This window comes from Lepus europaeus, chromosome 11 (assembly GCF_033115175.1).
Source record: "Lepus europaeus isolate LE1 chromosome 11, mLepTim1.pri, whole genome shotgun sequence".
NCBI classification, from domain to species: domain Eukaryota; kingdom Metazoa; phylum Chordata; class Mammalia; order Lagomorpha; family Leporidae; genus Lepus; species Lepus europaeus.
In genome coordinates, this window is record NC_084837.1 from 63,471,734 (window position 1) to 63,491,299 (window position 19,566).

Consider the following 19,566-nt stretch of genomic DNA (forward strand, 5'->3'; position numbering starts at 1 on the left):
GGAATCCTTCCCATCTTTAAAGATTTATTTATTTGAAGAGAGATCTTAAGTCTGCTGGTTCACTTCCCAAAACCAGGAGCTTCACCCAGATCTCCCACATGGGTGGCAGGGGCCTAAGCACCTGGGTTATCCTTTGCTGCTTTTCCCAGGCCATTAGCAGGGAGCTGGATGGGAAGTGGAACACCAGGACACAAACCAGCACTGCAGCTGCTTTAACTGCTATGCCACAACACTGGCACCCTGAAGGTTTGTGTGTGTGTATTTAAGATTTATTTTCTATTTGAAAGGTAGCATTAGAGAGAGAGAGAGGTTTTCCATCCATTGTTTCACTCCCCAGGTGGCCATGACAGCTGGAGGGCGGGCCGCAGTTTGACCTGCTGTGCCACAGCACTGGCCCCCCTCCAAAGAGATTTTTAACACTATAGTAATTGAAAGATGCTTCACTTGATCCAGGGGAAGAGAGTTCTTTCCAAGTAAGAAAGTAGGTGTGAGGACCTTTATTTATTATGATTGGCTGTTGTCAAATCAGGAGGAACAAAGAAGCTGTGTGATTATTCCCATGAGACCACTCATTTACCATCTGGCATACTAGCCCATTACTCAGGTGCTGTGCTAGATGGGATATACAAATGGAGATGGCTGCTGGGGCACAGCTAGTAAGGCCACCTTCTGCAGTGCTGGCATCCCAGCTCCCTGCTAAGGTGCCTGGGAAAACAGCAGAAGATGGACCAAGTGTTTGGATCCCAGCACCCAAGCGGGAGACCCTGACTCCTGGCTCTGGCCTGGCCCAGTCTCAACTGTCACAGCCGTTTGGGAGTGGAGCTGCAGATTTCTCCTTTTCTCTAACTGCCTTTTAAATAAAATAAAAGAAATGGAGGTGGTTTCTGCCATTAAACTCAGAAATCCACAGCTTTGCTAATGTTTAATATAGTAATAGCCACATGGGATTTTGAAACTTTTAGCATATATACAACTGCCTTTAAGTCTACATGTGTGTCAACACATATGAAGGGTAGTAGTTAGCTTTTTTGTACAAATTAGAACCATTTTGGGCTCTTTCAATCTGAAACAAAAATAATTTTTTAAAATATTTATTTGAAAGAGTTAGAGAGAGAGGTAGAGACAAAGAGGTCTTCCATCCGCTGGCTCACTCCCCAACTGGCCGCAAGGGCTGGAGCTGCGTCGATCTGAAGCCGGAGCCAGGAGCTTCTTCTGGGTCTCCTGCATGGGTGCAGGGGCCCAAGCACTTGGGCCATCTTCTACTGCTATCCTAGGCCATAGCAGAGAGCTGGATCAGAAGAGGAGCATCCGGGACTAGAACTGGCGCCCATATGAGATGCCGGCACTTTGGCCAGGGGTTTAACCCGCTGCACCACAGCGCCGGCCAAAACAAGTTTTTAAAACTATTTTTTAAAAAAGATTTATTTGAGGGCCGGCGCCGTGGCTTAACAGGCTAATCCTCCGCCTTGCGGCGCCGGCACACCGGGTTCTAGTCCCGGTCGGGGTGCCGGATTCTATCCAGGTTGCCCCTCTTCTGATCCAGCTCTCTGCTATGGCCTAGGATAGCAGTAGAAGATGGCCCAAGTGCTTGGGCCCTACACCCGCATGGGAGACCAGGAGAAGCACCTGGCTCCTGGCTTCAGATCAGCGAGATGTGCCGGCCGCAGCGGCCATTGGAGGGTGAACCAACGGCAAAAAGGAAGATCTTTCTGTCTCTCTCTCTCTCACTATCCACTCTGCCTGTCAAAAAAAAAAAAAAAAAAAAAAAGATTTATTTGAAAGCCAGAGTTACAGAGAGGGAGAGGTCTTCCATCCACTGATTCACTCCCCAAATGGCTGGAGCTGGGCCGATCCGAAGGCCAAGAGCTTCCGGGTCTCTCACACAGGTGCAGGGACTCAAACCAGCACCCATATGAAATGCCAGGCTGCAGCAGCTTTACCTGCTATGCTACAATGCCGGTCCCATCTCCAATTGTTTGCAACAGCTCCTGGGCAAAGCTGAAGCTAGGAACTAGAGACAGTTCAATCTGGGTATCTCATTTGGATGGCAGGAACCCATGTACTTGAGCTGTTACCTGCTGCCTCTCATGGTGCATATTAGCAGGAAGCTGGACTTGGAAGTAGAGTGGAGACTCAAGCCCGGGCACTCTGATATATAACGTGGCCATCTCAAGCAGCAGCTAAATTGCTAGGCCAAATGCCTACCCCAATAGCTAGTTTTTACTGAGCACTTACGTACTAAACACGGCTGTACTTAGTGTATTCAGTAACTCATTTTATCCTCACTATAGCTCTAGTTACTGTTTTTATTCTTGTTTTACCCAGAGGGAAACAGAAACAAGAGTTCAAGTCCTTCAAATTCATGGCAAATAGGTATCCAAACCACAACCTGAATCCAGTCTGGTTCCAAAGCCTGCCCACTTCCCAGCATACTATATTGGCCTCAAAAACAAGTAAGCGGAAGAAGTGTATATTAAGTTTTGCCACACTTAAACTGTTTAGAAGAAAGGGCGCTCCTGTCTGCTGTTCACTCCCCAGTTGCTTACAGTAGCCAAAGCTGGGCCATGCTGAAGCCATAGCTAGGAACTCAAGCCAGGTTGTCCAGGGCCCTAACCTAACCACTTCAGCCATCACCGCAACCTCCCATGGAGGTAGGATGTTGGAGTCAGGACTTGAACCCAAGCACCAAATAGCCAAGTAGCATCTTAACTTCTAGTCTAAACTCCTGCCCCCGTCCAGCTTAATTTGATGTCAGGTTCAAGCATTTCCTTTTTAAAGATTTATTTATTTGAAAGGCAGAGAGAGATCTTCCATCTATTGGTTTACTCCCAATGGCTACAACAGCTAGACCTGGGCCAGGCTGAAGCCTGGAGCTTCATCCAGGTCTCCCATGTGGGTGGCGAGGGCCCAAGGACTTGGGCCATCTTCCACTGCTTTCTTAGGCACATTAGTGGGGAGCTGGATCGGAAATGGAGCAGCCATGGCTCAAACCGGTGCCCATATGGGATGCCAGCACTGTAGATGGCAGCTTAACCCATTACACCACAACATTGGCCTCCAGTTTAAAACACTTGAAAGAATGTGCTACTAAAAAAATCCTGCTAGCTGCATGTCAAGCACATTAACTTTTTTTTTTTTTGAAGATTTTATTTGAGAGGTAGAGTTATAGACAGTGCCGGCCCCCATTAATGTCTCTATCCATCACTGCATGGACATGTGGAGTTCTCAGTTGAGGCTGGCGTCAACTCTCCTTAGAGATGTTTGCCACCTCTTCCCTCCATTCTCCACAGAACCACCACAGTGAGGTTCTGAAAAAGTAAAGCTGATTCTGTTACACACTCCCCCACTGAAGGTCTTCAAGGGTTTCCCATTGTTCTTGGGATAAGCAGCTTTCTAGAGGCCAATAAGGCTTGCACCCTCTAGTCCCTGGCTACCTCTGCAGCTCTTCCAAGCCTTCCTAAGTGCCTTATGGGGACCTTTCTACATGCTATGTATTCTCAGTTGCCTCATTAATTCCTGATCATCTTTAAGACCACTGTTGAAACTTGACTTCTTCAGAGGCCTTCCCTGAACCCCCAGACCTGGTGAGTTACCTACTATTATGTGCTTGCAGCTTTCTGTTCCTTTTCATCAAAACTCTTACCACAGCCAGAATTTTACGAGTCTTTATGTGACCATCTGAATGTTTATCTCTAATTGGAGGATGCAGAGGCTGTCTTTATCTTTCATCCTGAGTACTTCCCATAGTATCTTGTTTTTATTTTAAACAATTATTTATTTTACTTTAAATTTATTTGAGTTACAGAGAGAGGCAGACAGACAGAAAGGTCTTCTATCTGTTGGTTCCCTCCCCAAATGGCTGCAATGACCAGAGGTGGGCTGATCCGGATCAGGAGCCAGGAGCTTCTGGATCATGTGGGTGCAGGGGCCCGAGCATTTGGGCCATTTTCCACTGCTTTCCCAGGCCATTAGCAGAGAGCTGGATCAAAGTAGAGCAGCTGGGTCACAAACTGATGCTCATATGGGATGCCAGCACCACAGGCAGAGGCTTAGCCCACTATGCCACAGCGCTGTCCCCTCATGACATAATGTTAAATGAACATTTAAGCAAGCTACTTGGCCAAAGTACTTGGCCTAAGTGAATGATGTCTTATTACTTTTATTATCCTGTTAAGTTCAGTTTACAACTGGAGACAAATTATATATGATCCAGTTAACTTTTAAATATTACTGAATGTTATGTACCTATATCTTAACAAAAGAACAATGACTTGCCAGTGCTGTCACAACACCTGCTCCATGTAGGAATACCAGCAGTCAATATGAAGCCCGACTGTTTTCATATTGAGCACATACCCTTGGGTCAGAGGACACATGGGACACTGCTTCTCAATTCCTAAATTTACAGAGAGAGATGTTTCCAGAGATAAGTATTATGAAATCAGTAGGAAGATAAACCAGATTCTTTTTATTTATTAAAAAGTCAGAGTTACACAGAGAGAGGAGAGGCAAAAAGAGAGAGAGGTCTTCCATCCACTGGTTCACTCTCCAATGGCCACAATGGCCGGAGCTGCGCCAATCTGAAGCCAGGAGTCAGGAGCTTCTGGGTCTTCCACACATGTGCAGGGGCCCAAGGACTTGGGCCATCTTCTACTGCTTTCCTAGGCCATAGCAGGAAGCTGGATCAGAAGTGGAGCAGCTGGGTCTTGAACCGGCGCCCATATGGAATGCCAGCACTGCAGGCCAGGGCGTTGACCCGCTGTACCACAGCGCCAGCCCCTGAACCAGATTCTTAAAGCAAATAGCTATGAAACGGAGACAGAAGAGTCTAGTTTTTCCATCTTCTACAAACTGCTTCACAAGTCACTTGGAAAATCAGCCTAGAGATAACAGTAAACACTGTCTCTCCCATTCTTGAAGACAGTCCTTCCAAAGAGATGGCAAGATGGCACTTGCTGTTGAAGACAGCAGTGAGCTCTGCAGGTCTTGGTCTGGTCAGTTCTCTGGCTTGGTCTGGTCAGGTGCTGCTTCCTTCAGAATCTTCATTAGTGAATGCAAGCGACTGTGCGTGAGCATTATCTTCTCTTTCAGCTGGGAAGAGAAATGCATCAGGCACCTTAAGCTCGACTTGAATCTGCTGGTTATAAGACCACTTTAAGCTACCTCCAGTGATAAAAGAACATTTGTTCTGTTTGTGAAAGAACTTTATACAGCAAACACAATGAGATTCCCCAGACAGACTTTCACGTGAAATGAGTCCCATGGTTCCTTGGTTCCTAATCATCATTGCTTCTGTGAACACCAAAGTGGCAGCACAAAGCTGTGTGGAGGCAAAAGCGTCTTTTCCAGTACCAAGCATCTAGCTTTCCATTCAGCACTCTGTTAAACACTGTCACAGGTGCCTTTCTCACTTTACTATTCTGCTAATGACTCTCAAAAGTAGCTCTCATTATTATAAGGTTTAGAACAGATGTTTGCAGTAATTAGGTCATTTTAAGAGTTCTTTTACGAGGGTGGGCATTGTGACACAGCATGGCAAACCACCCCTTAGGACACCCACATCCTGTTAAGAGTGCTTGGGATCAAGTCCCAAGTCTGCTTCTGACCCAACTTCATGCTGATATGTCTACAGTGTAGCAGATGATGGCCCTAGTACTTGGCTTCCTGTCATGCATATGGGAGACCTCGATGGAGTTCTCGGCTCCTGGCTTTCACTTGGTCCAGCACTAGCTATTGCAGGTATTTGGAGAGTGAACCAGGGAAGAAGGATCTCTTTCTCCTGCTGTCACTCTGCTTTTCAAATAAATATTTTTAAGAAAAAAAATGGTCTCTCACAACAAATATATTTTGAAACAATATAATTTAGAACCAATCATGCTGGTGCTACTCAGCATTTGTACTTTGAATCATGAATAAAGCTGAGCCCCAGGAAGGATCTTAGCCATCCAGTTCCCTGATTCTCTTGAACCACCAGCTTCTTCCTAATTGACTTACCACCAAAATCTTCAATTTGGGACACTTTTAGACCTGAATGTCCTCATGCTGTCTCAAGTAGTCAGTTCCCTGGGGCTCTTAGCAGAGAGAATCATCCACTTCTAAAGCCAATTTAAACAGCAATGCTGGGGCCAGCACTGTGGCGCAGCAGGTTAACACCCTGGCCTGAAACGCCAGCATCCCATATGGGCGCAGGTTTGAGACCTGGCTGCTCCACTTCCGATCCAGCTCTCTGCTATGGCCTGGGAAAGCAGCAGAAGATGGCACAAGTCCTTGGGCCCCTGCACCCACGTGAGAGACCTGGAAGAAGCTCCTGGCTCCCGGCTTTGGATCTGCCCAGCTCCAGCCATTGTGGCCAATTGGGGAGTGAACCAGTGGATGGAAGACCTCTCTCTCTCTGCTTCTCCTCTCTCTGTGTAACTCTGACTTTCAAATAAATAAATAAATCCTTAAAAAACAAACAAACAGGAATGCTTAATAACCATTTTACTATTTTCCTGAGGCACAAATAGGCTGCAAATAGGACAACTCCATCCAAGAGGATGGTGTCCATGCCTAGTAGAGGAGAAAACAGGAGTGCAGTACTGAGCAGCTCCCCCAGCCCTCAAACTAGACTGTACAACATGGCCTTGATATATAAAGGAACCCGATAAGCATGATGAAACTTTACCTCCGCAATCTTTTCTGGTAGGGGCACACTGTGAATATCCACCTCAGATGCATCCACTATGGCTTTTGTTTTCAAGAGATAGCTAGACAGAAAACAGAGAAAATATGAATGCCATACCACAGTGAAGATTATCAGTAAATGGAACTTGCCCTCTAATGCAAGTATCTGCCCAACAAAGCCTGCCTTTTTATTGATTTCAAGACACATGATGTATTTTTTTTAGAAAAACAAATTGTCAATAAACCTTCAGAATCCATATACCTCAATCTATTCCCTCCTAGAAGTAAAACTCTGCCAGCACAAAATTCAGATAAATATGAATGGCAAAGGGATAATTGGGCTGGTGCTGCAGTGCAGTGGGTTAAAGCCCTAGCCTACAGCACTGGCATCCCATAAGGGTGCCGGTTTGAGTCCTGGCTGCTCCTCTTCCAATCCAGGTATCTGCTATGGCCTGGGAAAGCAGCAGAGGATGGCCCAAGTCCTTGGGCCCTTGCATCGAAGTGGGAGACTTGGCAGAAGCTCCTGGCTCCTGGCTTTGAATCAGCTCAGCTCTGGCTGTTGTGGTCATTTGGGGAGTGAACCAGCAGATGGAAGACCTCTCTCTGTCTCTACCTCTCTCTCTAACTCTTGTCTTTCATGTAAGTAAAATAAATCTTTTAAAAAAGGGGTGGGGGGAGAATCATGATGAGTGTAAGCTCTCCCAGTGGACCCTGAGGACTTTACTGAAGCACAGCTTGAAGCACGGTCAGTGATCACACTGTGACAAGTGTTTCTTGCCTACCGGAATCTTGCTCACAGAATCCAGATTTTATCTAAGGCAGCAGTGTGCCCAGTCCTAAGAAATAAAATGTAACTACTCTAAGCCCGTGGAGACAACACTATGGTCACATATTTGACTTCCCAGCTTAAGGTGAGCACGTGACATGTTTACAGACAATACGAATAAGGACATTTTTGCTGATAAAAGGAGAACCTTGTGGGGCTGGCGCTGTGGCACAGTGTTTGGTTAAAACCCTGGCCTGAAGCACTGGCATCCCATATGGGCGCTGGTTCTAGTCCCTGCTGCCCCTCTTCTGATCCAGTGCTCTGCTCTGGTCTGAGAAAGCAGTGGAAAATGGCCCAAGTCCTTGGGCCCCTGCACCCATGTGGGAGACCCGAAAGAAGCTCCTGGTTCCTGGCTTCGGATTGGCGCAGCTCCAGCTATTGCAGCCATCTAGGGAGTGAACCAGTGGATGGAAGACCTCTCTCTCTGTCTCTACCCTTCTTTGTAACTTTGTCTTTCAAATAAATAAAAAAAACTTAAAAAAAAAAAAAAAAAAAGGAGAACCTTGTGTTCTCCACTGCCCATATCTGTTTCTTTTCTGATGGGGTTGCATTAATGCTTATCACCGAAGGAGCCATCCTGTATCCAAGACAACAAGGCCATAAGAACCATGGGGATGGTGACCCAGAGCACTGTCAGGGCTCAGCTGTGCTGCTAGGAGGCACACGGAGCAGTCAACCGGCCCCACCACTTACTGAAAGCCCCTGGTAGGTTTTCTGTTATTAACAACCAAAGTCATTTTAATTGGTACACATAAACAGATTATCTTTCCTGACTCATGCTACCCATACCTTCCTAATTTCTACTTAAAAACAATGTACTGACCAATCCGCTGCCTTCCCAGGCTCATTAGCAGGAAGCTGGATCGGAAGCACAGTATCAGCACCTGGATACAGGATGCTTGCAGCGCAAAGCAGTGACCCCAACAGTTATCTTTAAGAGATACTGAGTGGCTGCAGCATCTTCTTGGGTACCCAATCTTTTCTGATAAACAGTACCAGATTCTACTCACCACACCATTTTGTCACTGGAAAGGCAGAAATGACCTCTCAAGGCAGCCAGGGCAGCATGAGTAGAATATAGATGGAAACCAATGGGAATCCCACAGGAATTACAGAACAAAAGGTTGTAAGTGCTGAGGGGGGAAAATAGAGCATGGGTAAGAAATAAAATCAGAGAATACATAACAGGTAATTAATCGCAGGGAACATTCCTATCACCTAAGACATAGGTGAGGGGCCCATGTTGTAGTGTAGCAGAAAAAGCTGCCACCTGCACCTGTGACGCTAGCATTCCATATGGGTGCCAGTTCAGGACCCGACTGCTCTACTTCCAATCCAGTTCCCTGCTGATGCACCTAGGAAAGGAGGGGAAGATGACCCATATCCTTAGGCCCCTGCACCTCTCTCCCTTCGTGGGAGACCTCGAAGAAACTCCTGGCTTCAGTCTGGCCTAGTTCCAGCCATTGTGGCCATTTGTAGAGTGAACCAGTGTATGGAGATCTCCCTCCCTTTCTGTAAACTCTGCCTTTCAAATAAACAAATAATAAATCTTAAAAAAAAAAAAAAAAGACAAGGGGCCAGTGTTGTACAATCATGGGTAAAGCTGCTGCCTACAATGCCAATAGTTGAGTCTTAGCTGCTACACTTCCAATCCAGCTCTTGGCTTTGGCCTAGCCCAGCCCTGGCCATTGTAGCCATTTGGGGAGCGAACCAGCAAACAGAAGAGCGCTCTCTGTCTCTCTCTCTCTCTTTATAACTCTGCCTTTCAAATAAATAAATCTTAGAAAAAAATACAACTGAAAATTACTATAATTAGGGATGAGTCTGCAAAAATGATTTTTCTTTTGCAGAATTTTAAAAATCAACTGAAAAATATTCAGATTCAAAGCAAAAGAAAGGAATCTAATACCCCAGCAAGCCATTTGTTTTCTTTTCCTTTATCCTCTGAAAGATTACTGTATCAAGCATCAAATAGTTGATTTTAGTTTTTGTTAAACGACTGACAAAACACCATATTTATAGTATATGAGACATATCCAAAAATTACAAAGAAACACTTTAAAAAAACCAAGGTCCAACATTGAAGTGCAGCATTGCAATGCCAGCATCCCATATAGGAGCCCTGGTTTGAGTCCTTACTGCTTAGCTTCCAATCTAGCTCCCTAATATGCTGAGGAAAGCAGCAGATAATGGCCCAAGTACTTGGGTCTCTGTCACCCATGTGGGACCCAGATGGAATTCCTGGCTCCTGGCTTTGGCTTAGCCCTGCCTTAGCCATTATGGCCAATTGAGGAGTGAGCCAGCAGATAGAAGATCTCTGTTGCTCTGCCTTTCAGAGCACCAGTTTAAGTTCTGGCTGCTCCACTTCTGATCTAGCTCCCTGCTAATTTATCTGAGAAAGCGGCAGAAGACAGCCCAAGTTCTTAGGCCCCTCTGCCTACATGGGAGATTTGGATGGAGATCCAGGCTTCTGTCTTCAGCCTGGCCATTGTGGCCATTGAGGAATGAACCAGTGGATAGGAAGATCAATCCTTCTTTTTCTCTCTGCAACCCTGCCTGGTCATTTATGTGGTTTGGCTGGGGCTGGGCCAGGTTGAAGCTAGGACCCAAGTACTTAAACAATTATCTGGTTCCTCACAAAGTGCACATTAGCATGAAGCTGGATGGGAAAGGAGAGCTGGGACTGAAACCCAGACACTTCAGTATGGGATACAGGCGTCTTATCTGCTGCCCCAAACACCCACCCAACAATTTTAAGTTTTCTGGTTTTGTTTAAAAAAAATGAAAACAGGAAAATTAGTTTTAAAATATTTTAGGTCACTCAAAATATATAAAAGGCTACTTCGACACCTACTATCATTATCTCCATTCTGAATGGCTCACAGGAACAGCAAAGGACTGCATGCATTATCCACCTTTTTTTTTTTTTTTTAAAAAAAGACTTATTTATTTGAAAGTCGGAGTTACACAGAGAAGGAGAGGCAGAGGCAGGGAGAGAGAAAGAGAGAGAGACCTCTCATCCACTGGTTCACTCCCCAACTGGCCACAACGGCTAGCCGGACTTGCGCCAACTGATCCGAAGCCAGGAGCCAGGAGCTTCTTCCAGGTCTCCACGTGGGTGCAGGGACCCACGGCCTTGGGCCATCTTCCACTGCTCTCCCAGGCTTCAGTAGAGAACTAGATGGGAAATGGAGCAGCCGCTGCCCATATGGGATGTGGGCACTGCAGGCTGTGGCTTTACCCACTGGCCCCTGCATATCCACCTTTCTTTTTTTTTTGACAGGCAGAGTGGACAGTGAGAGAGAGAGACAGAGAGAAAGGTCTTCCTTTTTGCCGTTGGTTCACCCTCCAATGGCCGCTGCGGCCAGTGCATCTCGCTGATCCGAAGCCAGGAGCCAGGTGCTTCTCCCGGTCTCCCATGCGGGTGCAGGGCCCAAGCACTTGGACCATCCTCCACTGCCTTCCCGGGCCATAGCAGAGAGCTGGCCTGGAAGAGGGGCAACCGGGATAGAATCCGGCGCCCCAACCGGGACTAGAACCCGGTGTGCCGGCGCCGCAAGGCGGAGGATTAGCCTGTTAAGCCACGGCGCCGGCCATATCCACCTTTTTAAGAGATGATTTACAAGGCTTCTGCCTCTGGCCCCAAGTCCCCAGTTTCCAAGCAGGCTACTGCCCGTCCCCTCCCTATCCCCTGTAGGCAGGAAGAGGGTTCTTTCCGGGATGAGGAATGAGCACGTTTCGGTTGGGAAAGAGGAGGGGAGCTGCTGTCTTAGTTTGCTAGGTCTCTCCACAGCTCCAGAACTCTTCTGGGGTTGCCGGCCAATACTTTAACCAAACCGTGGTCAGAACGAATGGCCTTCTGTGAAAGCGGACACTCAGAATTGAGAAGCCCGATACACCGAATTCACCGAGTAGGTTACCATCACATGTAAATCTCAGCGCAGGCCAGATACAGGTACGAAGCAGTGCTGAAGTACAAACATTCGCCTTGTGTTCCTCCTCAGTTTCTCGGGTTAATGAGTTCACCAGTCCTACCACAGCTTATGACAGCCCCCCAAGTCCCAGTTATCGCAAACGACTGTCGCTGAGGATGTTATTCTTACTGCAAGCCGAAAGGCTGTCCTGTTTTCCACTCATTTCACGTGTCCACGACCTCAGAGGATCTCAGATCTCACACACAAACGCGAACTTCTCCACCTTCCGTAACCATCAGGAGTAAGCGGGTCAGAGCGGCATCCCCCGCTTCAAACACCCGGCGTGCAGCACACCACAGGAACCAAGTCTTCCTCCCGCCACGGTCTCCTTAAATCGGGGACTAGAGACGCACCGGGCACCTCCGGCACCCACCTGAACTTGAGCGAACCTTCAATACCAACTAGCAAGGGCTCTTCCAACACGACGTCCCTGGTGACTCCTGGAAGACACACCCCGGTCAGACTCGGTACCTCCGAGGGCCCCGCAAAGGAGAGCCTCCCGCCCAGACGGAGGCAACAGGGCCACGGAGACCAAAAGAAATCCTCCGCTCGCCCCCGGCTCGGAGGCTACTTTCCAACCAAACTTCCATCGCGGGCGGAGAAAGCCCCCACGCCCCCTCGGGCCCGCCCCCGCCAGACAGCCCCCCACTCACTGGAGAAGACCACGGCCCCGAGGGACCGCGACAGGTCCCAGGCGAGGTGCACCGAGTCGGCGAGCACCGCGTAGCACCGCGCGCACTGGAACACGGCGCACCTCTCGGGCTGCAGCCACGACGGCAGGCGCGGCCCGGCGGCCGGCTCCTCCGCCCCCCGCCCCGTGGGGCCGAGCGGCGAGGACCCCTCCACCACCTGCGTGTCCCACTCCATGGACGCTGCAGAAGAAGCTTCGTTGGGCGTCTCCTTAGCACTATCACAGAAGTTACCGCGGGGCGGCTGTGCACAGTGGGCACGAAGCGGCCGCCGCCGAGCTGCCATCTTCCCGACTCCCGCGCCGCCGCTCCGAAAACTCGCCAGGTCCCGCCCCGGGCGCGGATTCTGTGCCCTCATTGGGCAGCGGTCGTTCGGGGGCTCGGCCGCGCACTGGCTGGCCGGGCGCGCCTCACACGCCCGTCGGCGCCTGCGTATTGCTGAGACGAAGGCGGGACCGTGCGCCTGCAGAGGGCGAGAAGTCAGCCTTTCTATTGGTCAGCGTCGGAAACCCCGCCTTCGAGGCAGTTTCAGCCAATGGAAGTGCAGAGCTCATATTTAAACTAGCTATAAAATCCTGCGGAGTCAACGCTTAAAGCGGCGCCAGTTTTGAAGGGAGCCGAGCAGGGTTGTGGGTCGAGGCTGTGTTTACCGCGTCGGTTACAGGTCACGATGACCGTCCCCTCTCCGGAGGAGCTGGACTCCTTCAAGTACAGTGACCTGCAAACTTTAGCCAAGAGTCTGGGCCTCCGAGCCAACCTGAAGGTACGGGGCCGGCGGGCTGGGTGTGAGGAGAGGCTGTGAGGGGAGGCGCGGCGCGGCCGGGCGGCGGCCCAGGGCCCTGCGGTACTGCCACAGCGGTGGTTTTGGTTTTGCTGGAAGTAGTGTAGCACTCCCCAGGGCATCAGTTGGGCCAGAACGGCCGGAGAATCGTGTGTCTAACGCCGCCTCATTGTTCGGCAATTGAAGAACTTGTTGGCGTGGCTTCCGGGAAACTCCCGGTGGCAGCAACATCTGTGAATTGCGATAGCGCCCGTAATGCCTTGGTCACCTTTACCTGGGGCGCTGACGGAAGGAATTGCAGCGGGCCCAGCCCGCGCACAGATCTGTAGCTCTAACCCAGTGTGAACGTGGACCGATCCCTGACGTTGTGATCTTTTTCAAAGCCGTGAGGCCTCTGCGAGGCTGCAGGACTTGAAGGAAAACATGTAACCTGCAGTATCTTTGCAGAGATCCAGTGGTTGTGTGTGGGGAGGGGGAGGCATCGTGGGGATTCCTCGGAGGACTGGAGTTTTATTAATTCCTGTATAGTAATGTATATTCTGCAGATACATCTTGCGGGCTGCGATTGTTTACCCTGAAGCCTTTATCAGTCATCACAAATGTTTTTAAATCGTTTGAACAAAATCACGGCCCAAGCACCTGCTGGCTGATTGTAAAGGAGTGTCTGGAGCTGTGTCTGGGCTGTCGTGTTTAACGGCTGGCTGCCCAGTAGTTCGTGAGAAAGCGACATTCTTTGCTTCAATTCCTTAGGCATTTTGCTGTCTGGCTGGGATCTTCTTTGTCCAAGCCTGCATCCCTGAATTCTTGGCACCTTAGTCCATCTTTTGTGCCATTGCTCATTTTGACCCTTTGCCCTAGGTCTCCTTCACTCTCCTTTATCTGCGTGAATCTCCTTTATCTGCTGGTCACCAGCTTGGTGCCTGGTCACCTCCTTTTCATTCTCTGGGCCACAGGTCCCCCACCTGAGTGACCCCAGGAATGCTGAGCTTTCAAAGCAGTTTATTTCTGAGTATTCTCTACCAACACTTACCAGGTTCCTCCTTGCACTCTGGTTATTTGTGTGTGTGTGTATCTTCTCTATTAGAGGTTAATTTTCTTGGATAGAAACTTCATCGGTCGGTCCACCTTGGAAGCCTCGATGGCACTAATGCAGCCATTTTATGGAGGACATCCTTAACAGTTATTTAGAACTGTTATTAACAGCTCTGCTTGGCAATGCTAGAATACTGCACCAGGGGCTGGCAATGTGTCGCAGTGGGTTGAGCTGCCGCCTGCAATACCAGCATCCCATATGGAAGCCACTTTGAATTCGGACTGCTCCACTTCCAGTTCAGCTCCCTGCAAATGGGCCTGGGAGAAGCAGCAGCAGATGGCCCAAGTACTTGGGCCTCTGTGCCCTCATGGGAGACCCGGCTGAAGCTCCTGGCTGAGCCCTGGACGTGGTGGCCATGTAGAGAGTAAACCAGTGGGGATGGGAGGGTGGTTATGGGGGGAAGAACTGCTATAATCCAGAAGTTGTACTTTTGAAATTTATATTTATTAAATAGAAGTTTTCTATTCAAAAAAAAAAAAAAAAAGAGTGACCCAGTGGATGGAAGATCTGTCTGTCCTCCTTTCTCTCTTTATCCCCCCACACCCCCAACCCCATAACTTTGCCTGTCAAACAAATAAAACTTTTTTGTTTGATAGGCAGAGTGGACAGTGAGAGAGAGAGACAGAGAGAAAGGTCTTCCTTTTCTGTTGGTTCACCCTCCAATGGCCGCCGGGCAGCACGCTGTGGCTGGCGCACCACGCTGATCCGATGGCAGGAGCCAGGTGCTTCTCCTGGTCTCCCATGGGGTGCAGGGCCCAAGCACTTGGGCCATCCTCCACTGCACTCCCTGGCCACAGCAGAGAGCTGGCCTGGAAGGGGGGCAACCGGGACAGAATCCGGTGCCCCGACCGGGACTAGAACCCAGGGTGCCGGCGCCGCAAGGCGGAGGATTAGCCTATTGAGCCGCAGCGCCAGCACAAATAAAACTTTAAAAACAAACCAGAAAATAGTTCGATTGGTAGTAGAATTAGGTGGACATTCCTCACCTGGTTCAGAGCCCTGGCTAACATGAAGGCCCCGCTTGATTGCCTGCTGCAAGTTAGATGTATTTTGAACGTCTGCCCATCATAGTCTTCGAAGCACCTGATCTGGGGTGTCCAATCAACCTGTTTTCAGAGAGGTGGGGTAGTTCAGTGGCTCTCCTCACTACAGACCCCCCTTACCTGCCTGGCACACAAAGCAGACAGTTACATGGTGATTGTGAATAATTTTTTTTTTTTTTTTTAAGTTTTACTTATGTGAAAGGCAGAATGACAGAGGAGTCTTGCATCTGCTGGTTCCTTCCCCAGATGGCTACAGCAGCTGGGGCTGGGCCGGGCTGAAGTCTAGAGGCAGGAACTCGGTGATCTTCCATGTGTGTGGCAGGCACTCAAGGACTTGAGCCGTTTTCCACTGCTTTCCCAGCACTTTAGCAGGGCGCTAGATGGGAAGCAGAGCAGCCGGGACTCAAATTGGACTTCAACATAGATGCTGGTGTTGCAGGCAGCGGCTTAACCCACTGTGGCACAGTGCTTGCCCACAAATAAGTCATCTTTGAACAGTACTACCTACTATGGACAAATTTGACCATAGAAGGTTTTATTATACCCAACTGTAAAAGGACATTTGAGGCCATTGAGGATAATTGAACTTGGATCAGATATTTACCTTAATATCTTTTTATTTTGTTGATAAATACCTTTTTATTCTGTTGGTCATGATAATGGCTTTGTGGTTGCATATACTTCTTTTCCTTAAAATTAAATTCTCATCTCTTAGCAGTGCATCACAGCTATTTACAAGGGAAATGTTATGTGTAAAATTTGCTATGATAGGGGCTGGTGCCATGGCTCACTTGGTTAATCCTCCGCCTACGCCTTGGAATCCCATGTGGGCGCCAGGTTCTAGTCCCAGTTGCTCCTCTTCCAGTCCAGCTCTCTGCTGTGGCCTAGGAAGGCAGTGGAGGATGGCCCAAGTGCTTGGGCCCTGCACCCGCATGGGAGACCAGGAGGAAGCACCTGGCTCCTGGCTTCGGATCAGCGCAGCGCGCCGGCCGTAACAGCCATTTGGGGAGTGAACCAATGGAAGGAAGACCTTTTTCGGTCTCTCACTCTCACTGTCTATAACTCTGTCAAATAAAAAAAAATTTGCTATGATAAACTCCAGGACAAAAAGGGAAGCTAAATGAAGTGAGAACAACAGAAAGTTTATAATTATTGAAACTGGTGAGAAGCCTGGGGGTTCTTTATGCTTTTCTCACTACTTTTGTGTTTGAAATTTCCATAATAAGATGCTTTAAGTTATTACTGGTGGTACAGTCCAGGAGCTCATTAACTCCATTGCCTTTTTAAGTTCCAAGGGCAAAGCAGGGGGTGGGGGGAGACTTTTTCTGACAGTTATCCAGATTTGATTAAAACATAACAGAATGCAGTTTCAAAAAAAATCCATCAGTGGTGAAGGTGTTGTAGCAGGTAAAACCACCACCAGCATTGGGTGTTGCCAGCATCCCATACGGCTGCCAGTTCCATCTATTCCACTTCCGATCCAGTTCCCTACTAATGGCCTGGGATAGGCAGTGGAGGATGACTCAAGTTGGGGCCCATGCCACCCATTTGGGAGTCCTGGATATGGAATTCCTGATCCAGCCCTGGCCGTTGTGGCTAATTGGGGAGAGAATCAGTGGATGAAAGATCTCTCTCTGTAACTTTGACTTTCAAAAAAATAAATCTTTTTTTTTTTTGACAGGCAGAGTGGACAGTGAGAGAGCGAGCGAGCGAGCGAGAAAGGTCTTCCTTTGCCGTTGGTTCACCCTCCAATGGCCGCCGCGGCCGGCGCACTGCGCTGATCCGAAGGCTGGAGCCAGGTGCTTCTCCTGGTCTCCCATGGGGTACGGGGCCCAAGCACTTGGGCCATCCTCCATTGCACTCCCGGGCCATAGCAGAGAGCTGGCCTGGAAGAGGGGCAACCGGGACAGAATCGGTGCCCCGACTGGGACTAGAACCCGGTGTGCCGGCGCCGCTAGGCGGAGGATTAGCCTGTTGAGCCACGGCACCAGCCTAAATAAATAAATCTTAAAAAAAAAAACCCACCAGTTGTGAAACACAAATCAGTTTAAAAGAGAAAATATTAGCTCTTTTGAAACACTTTTATTTATTTGAAAAGCAGAGTTAGAGAGGGAGAGACAGAGCTCTTCCATCTGCTAGTTCACTCTCCAAATGGCCACAATAGCCAGACTGGGCCAGGCCAAAGCCAGGAGCCTGGAGTTTCTTCTGGTTCTTTGACATGGGTGGCAGGGGCCCAAGCACATGGGCCATCTTCCACTGCTTTCCCAGGTGTGTTAGCGTGGAGCTGGATTGGAAGTGGAGCAGCCAGTACTTGAACCTGCGTCCCAGGCAGCATCTTAACCCATTATGCCACAATGCTGGCCTCAAAATGCTTCTCTCAATGGTAAAGCAAAATAAAGGGGTCAGTTACTAATATGATATTTTTTAAAGTTCATGGGAAATGGAATTAAAAATGTACTTGGGCACAAAGAAGTTTTGAAGTCTATGCAGTATTTTTCACAATCGGCATTTTGGATGAACTTTTGGAAGACCCCTTGTTTGTGTGGGTTTCTGTGCCAAAGTAAGCCTTCTCTTTTAATTCCACTTTTTACAAACTTTCTGAAATGCCCTCCTATTTCTTGTGCAGCCACTGGTCCTTTTCTCCCCTCCCTTCTTGCAGTCTTCAGTTACAAAGACAGCTGCCTGTGGTTTCTTTCCACTGCCCTGAACTCACCTGGGAATACCCAAGCCTGGTCAAACCTGCTCTGCCTAATCCCCGCCTGTACTCATGCAGCTGAGCCTGACTGGAAAAAAATCACTTGACTTTATCGATGATACTTCTTTTATTTTATGACCCTAACACTTGGACGCTTTGTTGGTAGTCATGAACTTTCTCACTGTCGAGGACAATTGGTTCCTGTCTTCTTGCCTCAGCTTGGCTCCTCTCCCTCCCTCGATGGGAAAATAGATGAAATTAGCGGCAATGACCTCCTGTTGCCACCTGCAAAGCTTCCACCTGATCACATCTGCACCGACCTGACTGATTTCAATAAAAAGCTGTGCAAAGGCACTCTTTTCTCCTTTTTTTCTTAAAGATTTATTGATTTATTTATTTCAGAGGCAGTATTACGGAGACAGAGACAGAGAGAGGTCTTGCACCCACTGGTTCACTCCCCAAATGGCTGCAACAGCCAGAGCTGTGCCGATCAGGAGCCAGGAGCTTCTTCAGGGTCTCCCACGTGGGTGCAGGGACCCAAGGACTTGGGCCATCTTCCACTGCTTTCCCAGGTCATAGCAGAGAGCTGGATCGGAAGTGGAGCAGCCAGGTCTCGAACTGGCACCCAAATGGGATGCCGGCGCTTCAGGCCAGGGCATTAACCCACTGCACCACAGCGCCAGCCCCAGCCAAGAGCTTTTCTTGCTGGTCTCCCTCCCATATGGATGCAGGGGCCCAAAGACTCTGGCCATCTTCCACTACTTTCCCAGGTGCATTAGTAGGGAGTTGGAGCAGAAGTCAAGCAGCTGGGACTTGAACCAGTGCCCATATGGGATGCCAGCACTGCAGACGGTGGCTTTACCTGCTGTGCCACAGCACGGTCTCTTTCCCTACTCCCCCCCCACACCCTGCTTTTAAGACACACCTTGAGATGCCCACATCTCTGTTATCAGAGTTCCTGGGTTTGAGTGCTGGCTGCACTTCCAATCCCAGATTCCTGGTTATGTACACCCTGGGAGGCAGCAGTAGTTGGGTCCCTGTCACCCACGTGAGAGAATTGGATGGAATTCCAGGCTTTCGGCTTGCCCAGCTCTAGCTATTGTAGGCATCTTGGGAGAGAATCAACAGGTGGAAAATATCTCTGTGCAGTCTGTCTCTGTAACTGATCTTAAAAAAAAAAAAAACCTTCTTGGCAGAAGTGCTTATTAACTGTACAGAAAGCAAATATATATGAAATATGAATATTGAGCCTAGGCAAGGAGTATGTGAGTACTTTGTGTTTTAAAAAAATATTTATTTATCATTATCTGAAAGGCTGAGTAACAAGTTGAGACAAAGAGGTCCTCCATCCACAGGTTCTTTCCCCCAAAATATTCAGAATAGCCAGGGCAAGACCAGGCCAAAGCCAGAAGCCAGGAACTCCACCCAGGTCTTCCACATGGGTGGTGGGGGCCCAAGCACTTGCTGCACCACAGCACCAGCTCTCCAGATCAGCTTTTTAATCTGTCATGTCTACCAGGCACCACAATAGAAACACCACTGGGAGCTTTCCTCTGCACCTGGGAAGCCAGGAACCAGGAACTCCATCCAGGTCTCCCAGATTGGGTGGCAAGGCCCCAAGTACTTGGGCCATCTTCCTCTGCCTTCCCAGGTGCATTAGCAGGTGAAGTGAAGTGAAGCATTTGGGACTCTAACTGGTGCTCTGATATGGAATGCCGGTGTCAAGTGGCAGCTTAACCTGCTTTGCCACAATGCAGAATTCTGTCTTGCCAATCGTCTCCTTCCCAGAGAAGACTCAACGT

At 48.8% G+C, this 19,566-nt stretch overlaps 2 protein-coding genes across 6 annotated transcripts in view; one reads left to right on the plus strand and one right to left on the minus strand.

The window, feature by feature from the left end:
* Positions 1-4,193: 4,193 nt before the first annotated feature.
* On the minus strand, positions 4,194-12,476 carry OIP5 (Opa interacting protein 5). Of its 2 annotated transcripts, XM_062205669.1 has the most exons (5): positions 12,117-12,474; positions 11,837-11,903; positions 8,500-8,622; positions 6,665-6,746; positions 4,213-5,091 (listed from the first exon to the last, which is right to left on the minus strand). In XM_062205669.1, exons 1-5 carry the CDS (start codon positions 12,436-12,438, stop codon positions 4,996-4,998), a joined length of 690 nt encoding a protein of 229 aa, XP_062061653.1. In that variant the 5' UTR covers positions 12,439-12,474; the 3' UTR covers positions 4,213-4,995. The 2 variants fall into 2 exon arrangements, with proteins under 2 accessions (XP_062061654.1, XP_062061653.1); XM_062205670.1 differs by lacking the exon at positions 8,500-8,622 and having other exon boundaries at positions 4,194-5,091; positions 12,117-12,476.
* A 258-nt stretch (positions 12,477-12,734) lies between these two features.
* NUSAP1 (nucleolar and spindle associated protein 1) overlaps positions 12,735-19,566 on the plus strand; it is a 29,748-nt gene continuing 22,916 nt past the window's right edge. For all 4 annotated transcript variants that reach the window (XM_062205660.1, XM_062205661.1, XM_062205663.1 and 1 more), the window contains exon 1: positions 12,735-12,915. In XM_062205660.1, the coding sequence (XP_062061644.1) occupies positions 12,823-12,915 (93 nt within the window). In that variant the 5' untranslated portion in view covers positions 12,735-12,822. The remainder of the gene's footprint in view (positions 12,916-19,566) is intronic.

What these genes read in the sequence shown, in the direction of transcription:
- OIP5 (XM_062205669.1), bottom strand. Translation starts at nt 12,438, where the DNA reads ATGGCAGCTCGGCGGCGGCCGCTTCGTGCCCACTGTGCACAGCCGCCC. An exon ending in CGGGGCCGTGGTCTTCTCCA is followed by an intron (nt 11,904 to 12,116) that starts GTGAGTGGGGGG and finishes TGTGTCTTCCAG; the next exon opens with GAGTCACCAGGGACGTCGTG. An exon ending in TCCAGTGACAAAATGGTGTG is followed by an intron (nt 6,747 to 8,499) that starts GTGAGTAGAATC and finishes TTTTCTGTCTAG; the next exon opens with CTATCTCTTGAAAACAAAAG.